The following is an 18,515-nucleotide window of genomic DNA, read 5'->3' as shown; positions in this document are numbered from 1 at the left end:
ACTGTCAGTGATWATTTTTTTATTCAAGGCACACACTGCATTCTGCATTGATACGCCATCCAATCTGGTTTGCGTTTAGTGGTACTATCATTTGTTTTCAACAGGACAATGACCCAACACACCTCCAGGCTGTGTAGGGACTATTTGACCAAGAAGGAGAGTGATGGAGTGCTGCATCAGATTACCTGGCCACAATCCTCCGACCTCAACCCAATTGAGATGGTTTGGGATGAGTCGGACCGCAGAGTGAAGGAAAAGAAGCCAACAAGTGCTCAGCATATGTGGGAAATCCTTCAAGACTTTTGAAAAYGCATTCAAGGTGAAGCTGGCTGAGAAAATGCAAAAATTCTGCAAAGCTGTCATCAAGGCAAAGGGTGGCTACTTCGAAGAATCTCAAATATAAAATATGTTGTTTAACACTTTTTTTTGGTTACTACATGATTCCATATGTGTTATTTCATAGTTTTGATGTCTTCACTATTATTCTACAATGTAGAAAATAGTAAAAATAAGGAAAGACCCTTGAATGAGTAGGTGTTCTAAAACTTTTGACCGGTAGTGTATATGCCCTAACAATGGGAGTCATTCTCCCAAACGCAAGAAGGCAGGCGACAAGCATTGGGCTTATTTTGGACAGATTTTGGCGAGAGTGAAACCTCTCGCTTCGCATTTTCCTCTCTGCTACCATGGCTATGGCCCCATAGGGTGACAATGCACCCATCCTCTGGGCACAAGTGGTCACTGAGTGATTTGATGAGCATGAAACTTATGTACACCTTATGCCATGGCCGTCTCTGTCACCAGATCTCAACCCAATTGAACACTTATGGGAGGTTCTGGAGCGGCACTTGAAACAGCGTTTTCCACCACCATCAACAAATCACCAAATGATGGAACTTCTCGTGGAAGAACGGTGTCACATCCATCCAATACAGTTTCAGACACTTGTAGAATCTATGCCAAGGGGCATTGAACCTGTTCTGGCTCGTGGTTGCCCAAGGCCCTACTATGACACTTTATGTTGGTGTTTCCTTTATTTTGTCAGTTACCTGTAATTGTGTGGGTTGTTATAGCCTAAATGAGTTTCATATAGTCTAACGAGACAACAATGGGGTGAGTGTTTCTGTCTAACAGGCTCGTGAATCAGATCCCTAGCCAGATCGAGTTTCACTGGGCTGCGTTAGCTGCTCGGATCAAAGGGTGTTTGCTGCCATTCCAGAAGCTTGATTTCAAGACGGTGAACATTTGTCAATGGAAAAACAATCTACATGGCTGCAGGAAGATGTTTTGGGGTGGGGGTGCTCTCATACAGGAGTAATAATAAAGGCCTAGTTCACTAATTTGGTGGGTATTATTTGTATTTATTTTAAAAATATTATTATTTTTATCAGGGGATGCTGCAGCAGCCTCAGCACCCCTATATCCTGCGGCTATGTCTCCCTAGCTTTGGGACACAACATCAGCAGTATGTGTATTGGTTGGACTTCCTCAGTTGCGAATGAATAGTTTCTAGGTGAGTGGCTACAACAATATAGCAGACTACACCAAACAAAAACGTTCCTTGTCAACAAAGGAATKATTTCCAGGAACTCTACTTACTATATATAAAGTGAACTGTGACCCTCCCTATCAAATAAAGGTCTGAATCCAACTTTTTGTTGAACCACACCATATTCCCTGCTGTGTAGACAGTACATTTCATGGTAGGAGGTCTTGAGTGAAGTGCGTGGTCTAATTGGCAGCCCACTGTCTAACTCAACAGGAATATGCTGCTGTTCGGACAAAAGTTGGATTCAGACGTTTATTTGATAGCGAGGGACACATTTCATTTTACATCTGGTAAGTAGTTTTCCTAGAGATTGTGAAAATGCCTTTGTTGACAATAAACCTTTTTTTTGTGAGAAGCCGGCTATTTGTGGTAAGTTTATTTTCTGTCGACAGCCACCAGAACGATGCACAACTCATGGAGTCTAACCAATACACAGACTACTGATGTTGTTTTCCCAAAGCTACAATCTTCCACACTATGACAGTCTAGTAGGCTATGTTTCTGTCCAGCATATGGCTTGCCTCCCCAAAGAGGAAGACTGCTGTATTGGTTTCTAAATGAAGGATCATCAATAGGTCCCTGGAGGGTCAGGATATATGTCTGTGGACCAGCAGCCCAGCGGACCAGCGCTGCGGATCTATCAACCGCCCGCTCGGCTGTTTAAACACCGATTTAAATCCCCTCCCTTCAGCACCAACCGAAACAAACACGTGGATTGCAAAGGGATCGTTCTCAATATGCACGGTGGAGCCCGTTTATGCATTGGAAACAACGGAATTCTGACCACTGCTTAAATATAGGAGTTGTGTTTATCGAGAGTTAACAACGGTGAAGTTTCCGCAGATTTCAAAATGAGTGACCTGGAGGAGGATTTTTCCAAGATTTTAATGTTGAAGGAGGAGAGGATACGAGACTTGGAGATGCGTCTGGCGGACAGGGAGGACGAGATCCAAGAACTGAAGAGGAAACTGCACAAATGTCAGTCCGTTTTGCCCAGCGCTCAACTTATTGGACCGAGGACCAGGACTCGGGCGCAAGGCATATCGGCAGAGCCTCAAAACTACCAAGACCTGTCGAGGCAAGCCTTTCGGAAATATGACAAGTCCGACTGGTAAGAGTTTGAACCTGGTGTTATTGATGTCAAATTATTTAGGGTTTTTATACAGCAAAATATGTCTGTTTATCCATCGTGTGCAGTTGATGAGGTAGGCTATAGAAAACATATAGAACAAAAATGTAGCCTAATGGTTTGAGTTGCGATTAGACTACTTTAAACAGATAGGTGTGATGTCAGGCCATTGAATGTCAATCATTCACAATGACAACAGGGCTGACCACTAGTTCTACTGTGGAGATGGAGACGCGCTTTCATGAATGGGGCAGTGCGAGGGCGTTCATTCTTGGGGCCGATGACGTAGCTCAAAGACAGGCTTCCAAAAGGAGTTTATTGATCCGATCCATCATTGCATTCCCAGCGGAGGTAAAGTGGAGGAAGCAAGAAGCATTATTGGCTTTTAGTAGCTGGATGCTAAGCGCTCGAAGTATACGTCTGAGGATATTTAATACTCCATTAGAAAAAGCTTTTTTGACCGTATCCTCTCCTTATCACCTTCCGTTGCACCTTTGTAGCTTCAGTGTTGGATGTTCTAAATGATTAGGGTTCATTCTTTGTAGGACCGACTCCCTTGGCCTGGTAACTGGATGAAATTTGATTACAGATGTCACATCATGAAAGTAAACACAGAGGAAATGAATGGATACAGAGCTGTTATTTTTTAAGGTAATGAATGCCTCATCTTTAGGCCTAATCAGATTGAGTCAATGGTATCCGGCCTAATGAGTTACTAAACATACACTTCAGAAAAAGTGTTTATCAAAAGATTCAAATATATTCCTGATGATTTAACAATGGTAGATCAAGTCATGCACAAAAAACACCAAAATGGCCATTTACAGTATGTAGTGTGATCAATTAGGTTTCCTTTAACTCAACACAAGCCCATTCATAAAGTCTTCACTGTGGATTTCACTGTAATTTCCATTTAACTTTAACGTTTTTTCCTGTGAGATTGACACAGCAACTCATCTTCCCTGACAGCTTTGTTCTCTGTGACTAAAACAGTATGGTATGGGTGGTGACCTTTTCAAACGGCTGCTTATCCTGTCTAGACAGACATTTTTCACACGCACCACACACACACACACAACACACACACACACACACACACACACACACACACACACACACACACACACACACACACACACACACACACACACACACACACACACACACCACACACACACAACACACACACACACAGGGTCTGAATTAGATTAGAAACTGTACCCACTGCACACACAGTAAAAGGCCAATATGAGCTGATTGTCAGGTAACCAGATAGCACTAAAATAACTATACAAGGAGAAGATTATAAGAGTGTTATTAATAATTCAGTGTTCTACTGTTATGTCAGGCCATAATGATCTGTCGGAAATTTAGAAATTTTTCAAATTATGTTTCCAGCCCTGCTGGTGTTCCATAGTGAGTCATGGGAGAGCGCAGTGATTTTATGAAGTTAGGAACTAGTGTCACGTGGACAAACAAAATCTTAATTTTTTTAAATGAGTTCCAAGACAGTCGGTTTAGCATGACACCATCTGTTCGAAGACAATGTCATTATCCATAAAGAGTAATGCCATTAAGGTGCAAAATAATTCATTTAATGTCCTCTGGTATTTGTTCTCTTTCTATGGAAAATGATCCCTTTAAGGCTACTAGTACAGTGGTGGTCCAAGGCCACAGGCAGCTGATGAAAAGGATGGCATGTCTTGATTCCTGGTTAAAGAATGGGATGCGTGTCATTATTTAATGGATCTGGTTGTGCACCTGCTCGTGGCTCTGCTAGGGGTCAGAGACATTGAGACATAGTGACCTCAATTCGTGTCAGAACCAGGCACCAACGGACAGCCTCCTGATCATCGGATTACAGAACCATGAAGCAATGGATCCTGTTCCTATTGATCGCCATGGGAAAGGGCTGAGCTGGAAGTATAGCGAGGTGAAATTTAAGCCTGTCTCCAACACAGAGGTGGTTTAAAGGGCACAGGGAGGCTGGGAGGGATGGAGGATAAGAAGGGGATGTACTTATCTCGTTGTTGAAAGTTGACCTATTGACCTTTATTTAGGAGTGGAAGTGTACCTAATGGTTCATTGTCAGTAGATTTAAGCAATGCCCAGGGCCAGGAGTTTATGTGATCAGTGCCCTACTCTCCACAAATGTAAAAGTATTGGTTTAAAAAAGGGGTAGACTGAGTTTCCATCCACTACATGGTTTATACCAGTCCTTTTTAAATCCAGGAAAGGGAAGTATCGGGATGCAGGGCATGTTTTCCTGGTCAAATCACTTGGTCAGGAAAAAATCCTGGACCTAGAATGCCTCATAGATCAGTAGGTTTGTGTAATGAGGTCTCCGGGAAAGTATTTTGTTTAATACTAATACCTTATCTCACGAATTACATCTCAAGCTAAAAGGGAAAAGAGTATAAACTTGCCTCTTAAACTGTTCCCCTTGCAGAAGTGATTAGCATTCTCGTTTTACCAAATCATGTCAGAGTTGTTTAAACTTTGTTGTCCCTAAAGCACCCACTAAAAGGTTCAGGCTCTTGATCTTCAAGCCAGCTCTCATTGCCACATTATTACAGCCAATATTATATATCACTGTCACCGTATCATAGCCAGACTTACAGTGTGATAATTGAGCTGTAAAAGCATTGTATAAACAGCTGTTGAGTGGTTCGGCAACACAAACTCTCCTATCCAGACCTTTTGAAAACACATAGAAGGATCCTTCAGACAATGTTTGTGGTCACAGTTTGCTGTCCTCTGTAGCTTCAATTAGTATGGCGCTTGCAACACTAGGATAGTAGGTTAGATTCCCGGGACCACTTGTATGTTAAATGCATGCGCGCATGACTACGTCGTTATGGATAAAAGCATCTGCTAAATGGCATATATTATTATTATTATGATATATATTATAGTTAAGCATGATTAAGGTACAATAATGGCATTTCTCTAGATCACTGGTTTCTGAGTTTCATTGATCAATAAGRGTGTGAGGAACCAGACATTCTATTAGTCTTCAGATATTCTCCCTAACTGCACAGTCACTGTTATCACATACAACCACAAGAGGGCAGTTTTGATCTTTTTTTCAAGTCATCATACTGTCTGGTGACTGGCTATGGACAGAGCTACAGCACTTTCTTACCACATGTGATTCTAACCACTAACCCCAACCTTGAACTTAGCCTTGACCCTACCTTTAAATTAAGAATAAAAAGCTCATGTAGGCTAATTGCTTGTCGTTAGTGACGATAATGCCACTGGCGTTTCTAGTGACCACTGTCCTTTGATCTTACAATATCACACATCACTGCATTTTGATTTAACATCAAAGGTGATTATAGACGGGCCGCGATAAGCGGCGAAGGTCTCAGACTTCAATTGGATTAGGGCAGAAAAACGCAAGGAGTTTTGCAAGAGGCACGGTTTGTGGTGSTCACTCCCGTGAGCGGTGTTGCTGGCTCGGCGCTCGATGTGGCAAAATATTAGCTGAAGTCTTGAGCGGTCGCCGCGCATGGTTGACCAATGAGCAGAGTTCATCTTGTCAACCAATCAAACAATGTTTTAATGACAACATTCGAGCTGACACCAACCGGGGAAGGAGGGTGGGAAGGGTAAACTGGTTATCTTTGAAGATGGAGGACAAGGGGAAAAAGGAAGAAACTGGAACATGTTATGAATAAATATAAAGTGGGGGATTGTACAAACCTTCAGGAAGACTTGGTGAAGGAGAAGATGGCGGACAAGGGAAACAGAAGGAAAGTGAAATATGTCCTTAGTGAATATGGAGTGGAGGTTTGCACAGAACTTCTGGAAGAGCTAGAGAAGGACATTGAATATGACAAAGGTGAGGGTGATTCAATTGTGGTGGCAGGTGTAGTGATGACAGTCAAGAAGGAGTTGAGTGTAGAGGGATGCGGGGGGTAAGGAAGGTTGGCAACAAGTGTAAATTAGGGATACGTGCTCTAGTAGCTCGAAGATGGAAACTTACAGGAGCCTGAAGTATCCGCGGTGAGGACTGCCGCYTTTGGGACTTGTTCCGAGGATGTAAAGGATGATTCTGGCCCAGTGGGAGTGAGATTGGTGGAGAGAGTGGATCCTTGCAGTTTGGCTGAAGAGTGGAGGACAGTGATGAAGAAAAATTTAACAAAAAGGCAAACGTTGTTAATGAGAATAGGTTTTTGGTTGGAGTAAGGTTCACTAACAATGATGCTTTTTTTGGGAGATGCATTTGAAGTATCAAGGATGGTAAAGGATGCATTGGGAAAGGTGGAGATGGTCAGAGTGACCAGAAGTGGTTTTGTTTTGATTTCTTGTGTGTCGAAAGAGCAGATGGAAAAGGCAATAAGGATCGACTAACTATCGACTGGAGAGTTTAGATTTTTGTAGCAGAGCACTGTTAAAAGGTCTCATCTCTGGTGTTGCGTTGGATGTGGAGGCCTTGTGATTTATGAGGAGCATACCAGGAGTAGTTGGAGCATGCCGGCTGAACCGTGTAGTGGATGGGGGAAAAGAAGAAAGCCTGTCGGTATTATTGATGTTTGATGAAGAGTTTCTGCTTTTACATGTGAAAATGGGATATGTTAGATATGCGGTGAGAGCTTTTGTGTCCAAGCCGTTGTTTTGCCAGAATTACAAAAGGTATGGACATGTATCAAGTGTGTGCCGAAGGAATATTGTTGAGGAATCTGAGGGTGTACGATGTTGTAATTGTGATGGCAACCTCATTCCCAATTCCTTCGGAGTGCCCGGTTAGGGTAAAGGAGTATGAAGTGCCAAGGGTCAGAGATATACAGACAAAAGACTTTACAATTTACATACAGTACCAGTCAAAAGTTTGGACACACCTACTCATTCAAGGGTTTTTCTTTATTTTTACTATTTTCTACATTGTAGAATAATAGTGAAGACATCAAAACTATGAAATAACATGTTGTCGTGCCCTCTTCACAATTGTCTTGGGGTGTTTGGACCATGATAGTTTGTTGGGGATGTGGACACCAAGGAACTTGAAACTTGACCCGCTCCACTTCAGCCCTGTCGATGTTAATGGGGGCTTGTTCGGCCCTTCTTTTCCTATGGTCCACGACCGGCTCCTTTGTCTTGCTCATATTGATGGATAGGTTGTTGTCTTGGCACCACACTGCCAGATTTCTAACCTCCTCCCTATAGGCTGTCTCATCGTTGTCAGTGATCAGGCCTACCACTGTTGTGTCATCAGCAAACTTAATGATAGTGTTGGAGTCGTGCTTGGACACGCAGTTGTGGGGGAACAGGGAGTACAGGAGGGGACTAAGCACGCACCCCTGATGGGCCCCAGTGTTGAGGATCAGCGTGGCAGATGTGATGTTGCCTACCCTTACCACCTGGGGGCGGCCCATCAGGAAGTCCAGGATCTAGCTTAGTGATGAGCTTTGTGGGAACTATGGTGTTGAATGCTGAGCTGTAGTCAATGAACAGCATTCTCACATCGGTGTTCCTTTTGTTCAGGTGGGAAAGGGCTGTGTGGATCTGTTGAGGCGGTATGCGAATTGGAGTGGGTCTTGGGTTTCTGGCATGATGGTGTTGATGTGAGACATGACCAGCCTTTCAAAGCACTTCATTGCTACCGACGTGAGTGCTACGGGTGGTAATCATTTAGGCAGGTTACCTTCACTTCTTGGGCACAGGGACTATGGTGGTCTGTAGGTATTATAGACTCGGTCAGGGAGAGGTTGAGAATGTCAGTGAAGACACTTGCCAGTTGTCTGCGCATGCTTTGAGTACACATCCTGGTAATCCGTCTGGCCCGCGGTTTTGTGAATGTTGACCTGTTTAAAGGTCTTGATCAAATCAGCTATGGAGAGTGTGATCACACAATCGTCTGGAACAGCTTGTGCTCTCATGCATCCTTTAGTGTTGCTTGCCTCGAAGCGAGCATAAAAGGCATTTACAGTGGCTTGCGAAAGTATTCACCCCCTTGGCATTTTTTCCTATTTTGTTGCCTTACAACCTGGAATTTAAATGGATTTTTGGGGGGTTTGTATCATTTGATTTACACAACATGCCTCCTACTTTGAAGATCCAAAATATTTTTATTGCGAAACAAACAATAAATAAGACAAAAAAACTGAAAACTTGAGCGTCCATAACTATTCACCCACCCAAAGCCAATACTTTGTAGCGCCACCTTTTGCAGCAATTACAGCTGCAAGTCTCTTGGGGTACAGTGGTTTCTCCTTTAAAAGTTGTGTCATACTGCGGCACACCTTGCGTGCTGCTGCAGCATTCTGTGGCACGTCATTTAATTCTCAGCCATTCTTTCTGTTACTGCAAGTTAATGCTAGTTTGACCCCCAGAGGGGATCTTTGAGAAGCATTTGATAGTATAGTCTACAGGATTGGAGGATTCTAAATGGTTTGCCTTCATTAGACAACTTTGTTCCAATATTTCTGTAAATCAGTGATATTTATTCCCATTGTAATTCGTGGGAATTACTAAATCAACATCTGCATTTTGAAAGATTATTTTTTATCATTATTTTATTCACGAAATGTGTTTATTTGTTTATTGGGCTACTGTGCAGTCTACAATACATACTGTAGTAAACATGGGAAAGTGCCTAATACCTTACTTAAGGGAGAGCAGGCCATTTCTGTACTGCAGAATGCAGGGCACGTGGGAGACCAGTGTTTTTTCATAGTTGTGATGTCTTCACTATTATTCTACAATGTAGAAAATACTAAAAATAAAGAAAAATCTTGGAATGAGTAGGTGTGTCCAAACTTTTGACTGGTAACGTTACTTGCTTAATTCATTTGATTCATATTATGGTTTTAATATTCCATGAAAAATGAAAAACCCTCTGGGTTTCCGTTAGGATGGAACAGAAAATATGGCACTGTACAACGTGACGCTCATAAATTCAGTGCATCGTCAGTTTGTAAATTCAGACCATTTCGCTCTCGGAGCGCACACTGGACGTTCGGGCCGAGGAGTAGGGTTTATTTGAGTGTTCTGGCCTTACAACGGCAGGCAAGCACCCAAGCTAACGTTGGCTAGCTTTCTAYCTACTTCCAGACACAAATGAGACCACTCTGACCATTTTACTCCCCCTAGCTGAGCTGGTAAGGCAGTTTTCGTGTTAACCAGAGCGTTGGTGACTGTAAATGTGCTGCTGGAAACAATTTAATGACGCTTTTTCCCCGACTTTTACTGACACCGGCCATATACAACGGGTGTTGAGCGCTCGTAAATTAATTATTCTGGGCTCTGGTACACACGAGAGTGCTCTGAAATCCGTGTAGATAGTAGGCTGGACACATTACATTTTTAACAACGTTCTTTTCTGATAAAAACAAGTTCAATGCATCCGCCGTGGAGCCCAGTTTCATAATGACCATATTTCCCAGCTGCTTGCCGTCGTTTTGAAAGAATCGCAAAAAAACATTCCTTATTTTAGTGCATTTTTCATCATGCCAGCTCCTTTTAGTTCTATTGAGCACCGTGGCACCAATTCGCCTTCCGAAAGTTCTATTCCCAGCTTATTGTTAAACGTCACAATGCCTGCTTTGCTATTGTTGGCAATGATACATGCTCACGTTGTGTTATAGTTAAAATGTAATCAACCCAAAAATTATATTGGAACTGTGCAGTCTTCCCATTTTTTCCTATGGGGGGAATATAGGCATGTCTGTCTATTTCACCAAATATCTCGCAATGTGTATAATTAGATTTTTTTCAGGTCGGATGTCATTTTAATCATGAGAATCTCCTCTTTCTAATTATGTAAGTCTGGGCAGCTAGCTSGGTTGTCATCAAATGCTAGCCCCAAAATACTTTTTGCCTTTGGGACGCTGAGCTCCCCCCATTGTTTTCCTATGGAGAGGCATGCCGTTCTATTTGGCCAAATATCTCACTGTGTATATTTAGTTTTGTTTCAAGTCGGACATCATTTTAATCAGGAGAATCTCCTCTTTGTAATTATATAAGTCTGAGCAGTGAGCTCATTTGTCATCGATCGCTAGACCAGAAATAGTCAGAAATGTTTATTTTTTCCCTACTTTCTCATTATGCAGACATAAGCACAGTTGACACCATCGAGGTGCGGATGTTTACTTTCTACACAAGTTGTTTTTTTCCAGTTTTGTCCGACGAACAGATTGTAGTGGTAAAATAAAAAGGGCAAAATTGTTTGTGGCATTTAGACAAAATGGAATTCTAAGCATCAATTCAGTCAAAACACGCTCTGCGAACGTTCGATTCCATTAATTTGATATGGGCTCGCGCTAGTGTTCCAGCTTAGCCAATGTTCTTAAGCTGTTTTTCAGCCTTGGGTGAATTTTGAATTGTTCTATTGTCCAGCCTATAGCCAGAGCGAATTTACGAAAGCACCCGAACGTCCATTGAGAACGCACAACGACCATACCATTTAGCTAAGCGAAGAATGACGGGAATAATCAAGTCAATAAACGTTGGGTAGTTAGATAGCCTATAGTTAATATACTGGCAAGTTTGATGTATAACTACTAACGTTGGGTAGCTAGCTAACATAGCATATCATTACAGCAGTATGTACCGGTATGTGGTTCATAAGGACAGCGTAGCAAACACATTGTCAGCCAACATAATGTGTAAGGTAACTTCTTTGAAAAGTCATTACTTTATTACATTGAGTAGCAAGCTACCCCTTGGTCGTTAGGGAAAATCTGGTCTGTGATAGGAGGGGTGGTTTTCACACCTAGCTCGGCTATTAGACTATTCCTTTGCTCAGCTATTAGCCCCCCTCCCCAACTTGCAACAAATTGTTGTTGTTCCCATCTCGTTCCTTTCCCTCTTCCATGCTCTCTCTCTATCAATCTGTCTCTCGTGTTCAAGTATGTTTTGATGTGAGAGAGTAAGCCAGTCCCATCATCGTCACCTCACCCACTCTTAAGATAAACTTTGGGGCATCTGGGGGCCCAATGCTGGTTAGGAGACACCGCAATTGTGATGAACTGAGAGAATATTAGGGTAGCACTGTAATTCATTAATCATATACTGTCTGCCTCTGTTCTTACCTCTTTTCCATTCTGTCTTCTACACCTCTCCCCAACTCGTCTTTCTTCCTTGTTTTATAATGCACACCATATGTGCATTGAAGTACAGATTGAACTTGTATTTATAATATAATATTACAACTATCATAATTATAATACATGTATTATGTATTTATAACACCTGGATAATGAACTTCTTTCAATAAAGCATTTCACATTCTCCACTGGTTAAAATTAAGTATCTTATTGAAAACTGTCCTGTCATTTTTTTATGTTTATAGGAATTACAAATCAGTCATGTTTCTAGTCTATTGCATAGTTACAATGTGTAATTGTAACAGTATAGCTTCCGTCCCTCTCCTCGCCCCTACCTGGGCTCGAACCAGGGACCCTCTGCACACATCAACAACTGACACCCACGAAGCATCGTTACCCATCACTCCACAAAAGCCACGGCCCTTGCAGAGCAGGGGGAAAAACTACTTCAAGGTCTCAGAGCGAGTGACGTCACCAATTGAAATGCTATTAGCGACACCCTGCTAACTAGCTAGCCATTTCACACCGGTTACATAATCATCGATGTCCCAGGAACAGGAGTGGTAAACACCATTGAAGTGTATAATTGTAAAACATACATGCAGACACAGCATCATTCAAATAATGGAGTTTGATATGACTGAAAAATAATGTCTCAGAGATTCATACCTGAACCACACCTTTATTTGCCAAGGAAGAGTACATGATCAGTGAATATATTCAGTGTACAGGCTACAATGTGGGAATCTCATGCATGGTAATAACTACAGTACATGTATATAGGACTTGTATCCTTGGCACAATAAAGTTATTATATTCTAATCTATCCGTAGGCTTCATTAATGCCATTCAGACTTGAAGTTGATACAACAACTATGATAGCTGAGGTTTATAGAGAGGTTCTGAACTAATATTCATACCAAACGTTTTAGGGTCCATACACAGATCGGCTACATAGTGAACCTAGTTACACATCCATAGGCATACAGTTATTTTTATCCTCCACTACACAAAAAGCAAGTAAATAGTTAGTTAGCTATGTTACTTCAGCTGCATTGCAAGGCAAGCTTACACAATTGTACATTCAATTTGCAGTAAATGCTTTAGCTAGCTAGATTCTTTACATCCACTTTTTCACAAGACGACAGCCTGGTTTACTGGTTTTCTCAGGAGTCCCTAAAACATTAAACAACACGAATTACAAATTAATTCTCCGAACACTAGCTAGCTGGCCAATGTTAGCTAGTCCGATAACTTGCTAAATAGCGATTTTCATAAATTAATTTTATGACCAAAAAATATGCACAAACGTTTGTCTCTACATTAACTAACATATTCCTCTCAATTGTAATTGTTTTGCTTCACTTGTTATGATGTTATAACTACTTACATTMGGTTCCACCTTAATGTTTTGTCAGCCATCTTTGTTGAAGAACACCACGGGTGGCTCGTGTCAAAATTCATCATTGGAACCACTCGATATGATTGGTCATATAAAAACCTTTGGACCCAAATGTATAATAAGTGCTCTAACTCCCCCTTGTGGTGGTCGGGAGCATTGAAGCCGTGACGCTGGGTACCTCTAAGTCCCGCGGTGCAAGCTCGCAACTTTTAAAGGAGGAACCACTGTATGTCTCTATAAGCTTGGCACTTCTAGCCACTGGGGTTTTTACCCATTCTTCAAGGCAATACTGCTCCAGCTCCTTCAAGTTGGATGGGTTCCGCTGGTGTACAGAAATCTTTTAGTCATTCCACAGATTTTCAATTGGATTGAAGTCTAGGCTTTGATTAGGCCATTCCAAGACATTTAAATGTTTCCCCTTAAACCACTAGAGTGATGCTTTAGCAGTCAATGACCTGCTTTAGCAGGTCATTGTCCTGCTGGAAGGTGAACCTCCGTCCCAGTCTCAAGTTTCTGTAAGACTGAAACACGTTTCCCTCAAGAATTTCCCTGTATTTAGCGCCATCCATCATTCCTTCAATTCTGACCAGTTCCCCAGTCCCTGCCGATGAAAAACATCCCCACAGCATGATGCTGCCACCACCATGCTCCACTGCGGGGATGGTGATTTTGGGTGATGAGAGGTTTTGGGTTTGCGCCTGACATAAATATTTCCTTGATGGCCAAAAAGCTCAATTGTAGTCTCATCTGACCAGAGTACCTTATTACATACAGTTGAAGTCAGAAGTTTACATACACCTTAGCCAAATACATTTAAACTCAGTTTTTCACAATTCTGACATTTAATCAGAGTATAATTCCCTGTCTTAGGTCAGTTAGGATCACCACTTTATTTTAAGAATGTGAAATGTCAGAATAATAGTAAAGAGTAATTTCTTTCATCACATTCCCTGGGTCAGAAGTTTACATACACTCAATTAGTATTTGGTAGCATTGTCTTTAAATTGTTTAACTTGGGTCAAACGTTTCGGGTAGCCTTCCACAAGCTTCCCACAATAAGTTGGGTGATTTTGGCCCATTCCTACTGACAGAGCTCGTCACTGAGTCAGGTTTGTAGGCCTCCTTGCTCGCACACGCTTTTTCATTCTGCCCACACATTTTTTATAGGATTGAGGTCAGTGCTTTGTGATGGCCACTCCAATACTTTGACTTTGTTGTCCTTAAGTCTTTGCCACAACTTTGGAAGTGTCCTTGGGGTCATTGTCCATTTGGAAGAACCATTTGCGACCAAGCTTTAATTTCCTGACTGTGTCTTCAGATATTGCCTCAATATATCCACATAATTTTCCTACCTCGTGATGCCATCTATTTTGTGAAGTGCACCAGACCCTCCTGCGCAAAGCACCCCACAACATGATGCTGCCACCCGCCGTGCTTCTCGGTTGTGATGGTGTTCTTCGGCTTGCAAGCACTCCCTTTTTCCTTCAACATAACGATGGTCATTACGGCCACACAGTTCTATTTTTATTTAATCAGCCAGAGTATATTTCCTCAAAAAGTACGATCTTTTTCCCATGTGCAGTTGCAACCCATAGTCTGGCTTTTTTATGGCGGTTTTGGAGCAGTTGCATTTCCTTGCTGAGCTGCCTTTCAGGTTATGTCGAGATAGAACTTGTTTTACTGTGGATATAGATATTTTTGTACCTGTTTCCTCCAGCATCTTCACAAGGTCCTTTGCTGTTGTTCTGGGATTGATTTGGCCACTTTTCGCACCAAAGTACGTTAATCTCTAGGAGACAGAACGCGTCTCCTTCCTGAGCGGTATGGCGGCTGCGTGGTCCCATGGTGTTTATACTTGTGTACTATTGCTTGTACAGATGAACGTGGTACCTTCAGGCGTTTGGACATTGCTCCCAAGGATGTTCCAGGCTTGTGGAGGTCTCCAATTTTTTTCTGAGGTCTTGGCTGATTTCATTTGATTTTCCCAAGAAAAGAGGCACTGAGTTTGAAGGTAGGCCTTGAAATACATCCACAGGTACAGCTCAAATTAGGTCAATTAGCCTTTCAGAAGCTTCTAAAGCCATGACATCATTTTCTGGAATTTTCCAAGCTGTTTAAAGGCACAGTCAATTTTGTGTATGTAAATTTCTGACCCACTGGAATTATGATACAGTGAATTTTAAGTGAAATAATCTGTCTGTAAACAATTGTTGGAATAATGACTTGTGTCATGCACAAAGTAGATGTCCTAACCAACTTGCCAAAACTATACTTATTTAACAAGAAATTTGTGGACTGGTTGAAAAACGATTTTTAATGACTTCAACCTAAGTGTATGTAAACTTCCGACTTCAACTGTGTGTTTGGGGAGTCTCCCACATACCTTTTGGCGAACACGAAACGTGTTTGCTTATTTTTTTCTTTGAGCAAATGCTTTTTTCTGGCCACTCTTCCGTAAAGCCCAGCTTTGTGGAGTGTACGGCTTAAAGTGGTCCCATGGACAGATACTCCAATCTCCGCTGTGGAGCCTTGCAACTACTTCAGGGTTATTTTTGGTTTCTTTGTTGCCTCTCTGATTAATGCCCTCCTTGCCTGGTCTGTTAGTTTTGGTGGGTGGCCCTCTCTTGGCAGGTTTGTTGTGGTGCCATATTCTTTCCATTTTTTTAATAATGGATTTAAAAGTTGCTCCGTGGGATGTTCAAAGATTCAGATTTTTTTTATAACCCAACCCTGATCTGTACTTCTCCACAACTTTGTCCCTGACCTGTTTGGATAGCTCCTTGGTCTTCATGGTGCCGCTTGCTTGGTGGTGCCCCTTGCTTCGTGGTGTTACAGACTCTGGGGCCTTTCAGAACAGGTGTATATACTAAGATCATGTGACAGATCATGTGACACTTAGATTGCACACAGGTGGACTTTATTTAATGACTTCTGAAGGTAATTGGTTGCACCAGATCTTATTTAGGGGCTTCATAGCAAAGGGGGTGAATACATATGCACGCACCACTTTTCAGCAATTTTTTTTTTGTTTGAATTTTTTAAAACAAGTTATTTCTTTTCATTTTATTTCACCAATTTGTACTATTTTGTGTATGTCCATTACATGAAATCCAAATAAAAATCCATTCAAATTTCAGATTGTAATGTAACAAAATTGGAAAAACACCAAGGGGGATGAATACTTTTAGCTCATCTGGTAGGCTCCTGTCACTGGGCAGCTCGCGGATGGGTTTCCCTTTGTTGTCCGTAATATTTTTCAAGCCCTGCCACATCCGTCGAGCATCAGAGTCGGTGTAGTAGGATTCAATCTTAGTCCTTAATAAACACTTTGCCTGTTTGATGGTTCGTCTGAGGGCATAGCAGGATTTCTTATAAGTGTCTGGATTAGTGTCCCACTCCTTGAAAGCGGCAGCTTTAGCTTTTAGCTCGGTGCAGATGTTGCCTGTAATCCATGGCTTCTGTTTGGGCAATGCACGTACGGTCACTGTGGGGACGACGTGGTCCATGCACTTATTGATGAAGCCGGTGACTGAGGTGGTATACTCCTCAATGCCATTGGATGAATCCCGGAACATATTCCAGTCTGTGCCAGCAAAACAATCCTGTGGCGTAGCATCCGCATTATCTGACCAGTTTAATCTGAATAAATGAATACATTGAGTTTTGTTTTGTTTTATTTAGCTTTATTTAGTTAATTATGTGGGCTGATATACAGCCAAAACAGTAGGTGGCGGCATGCACCTATAGCATTTGTTTGTGGATTGCAGTGATAGCAAAGAAGAAGACCCCGTACAGTAGGTGGCAGCAATACAACAATAGGTGTAGTGTGCTATTAATCTTGAAAGAAGAAGGCAACATCCGGGACCGCTGGTCTCTACACACAATAGGCAGATTTTCTTGCGGTTCAATTGCCTATTACCGTGGCCCGTCTGTAAGCACCTAAACCCTCAGCTGCATTGTCTTCATCACTAATGTGACATCCTCTGTAAGAGACCAGTGAGTATAAGGCGATATAAGGTCTAATGAAGTTCAGTGGGTTTCAAATGCATCAATGGCATAACACTTGCCCACACTCATGACTCCAATTCCATTGCATTACATTGAGCCATTGAACGTCCCTTTTATTCTTGTGAGGAAAATGCCCCGATGCTCCGGCACTGCCCAAATGCTCTGTCTAAACGCAAATCACCTCAAACGTGATACAGTTTTGGAAATATTTGGAACTTAACTTTCATATAAAGCGAGAAATATTCTTTCAAAAACAAAAGATAGACTTTTGTTGCACCCTGCTGTATTTTCAAGAGCACCGCCTCCAACCGAGACTGCACCAGGGATACTGTAGTTAAAAGGAAATTAGGATATTGGAAACTCCATTGGATTCGTATAATGCCCATTGTGTACGTGGTCTGTACATTGTCAATGGGCCGCGTGATGCATTCTGGGTAAAATCCACAAGGAGTGCACTCCTTCAAGGAGCGAATGGAAGTCAATTGGGCGCTAGAACAAGTAGCACATTACAAATATTTTCTAAGATCTGACATATTTAACTTATTCTTTGTAATATTGTGTCATTTTCAAATCGTGACATTACATACTTTTGAGGAAAATAAGCAGTTTCTTGACTTATACCCTGACTTTCTAGAAAGGATTTGGTGATGATTAGCTTAGCAACCGCGTATTACAATGTAAGCTTACTTTTAATCAGTCTGTCTGCACATTTCAAGACATGGAATATGGGGGTGTAGTGATATACCCAATGGGCTGGACGATTCTATTCTCATCACTCATCTTGAAAAAATGTATATTAAAAACATGGAAGTCAAACATTCTGCCATCATTAACACAATGTAAAAATCAAATTATTTATTCGTTCAATATTTAAATAGCATGGGCGACCGGGAAAAACAAATTGGTATAATTTAAGGCCATGTGGCTAACAATAATACAGGCACTAGGAATGGGGGTGTGAGCATGCGGGTCTGGACAGATGAGATGTTTATGTGTGTCTTTGTTTGTGTCTGTAAATTGCTGTTTGTGTATGTATGTATGTTGCTTAAGCATTACATTTTGCTTTTAATAATTTAGCTAGCCTGAGTGGGGTTTCTTTCGAGAGAAAAAACTGTTGAGGGAGGTTAACTTTTGCACTGTTGAACCAATCCAGTAAATGTGGAGGAGGATTTGATTTGATTTAGATTTGATTTATTAGGATCCCCATTAGCCGACGCCAATGGCGACAGCTAGTCTTACTGGGGTCCGACACATATCAAAAAAGACATTACAGACAAAAGACTTTACAATTTACATACAGTACCAGTCAAAAGTTTGGACACACCTACTCATTCAAGGMTTTTTRTTTATTTGTACTATTTTCATGGAATAATA

The 18,515-nt window shown here is 41.7% G+C and overlaps 1 protein-coding gene across 1 annotated transcript in view; it reads left to right on the top strand.

Annotated features, from left to right (window-relative positions):
• The first annotated feature begins 2,202 nt into the window (after nucleotides 1-2,202).
• The window catches only part of LOC111977925 (cGMP-dependent protein kinase 1-like), a 193,314-nt gene continuing 177,001 nt past the window's right edge, over nucleotides 2,203-18,515 (top strand). The window contains exon 1 of the mRNA XM_070448500.1: nucleotides 2,203-2,660. Coding sequence (XP_070304601.1) covers nucleotides 2,401-2,660 — 260 coding nt within the window. The 5' untranslated portion in view covers nucleotides 2,203-2,400. The remainder of the gene's footprint in view (nucleotides 2,661-18,515) is intronic.

This window comes from Salvelinus sp. IW2-2015, linkage group LG18, assembly GCF_002910315.2.
Source record: "Salvelinus sp. IW2-2015 linkage group LG18, ASM291031v2, whole genome shotgun sequence".
In the NCBI taxonomy this organism is placed as follows: Eukaryota; Metazoa; Chordata; class Actinopteri; order Salmoniformes; family Salmonidae; genus Salvelinus; species Salvelinus sp. IW2-2015.
This window is presented reverse-complemented; position numbering and strand designations above follow the sequence as displayed.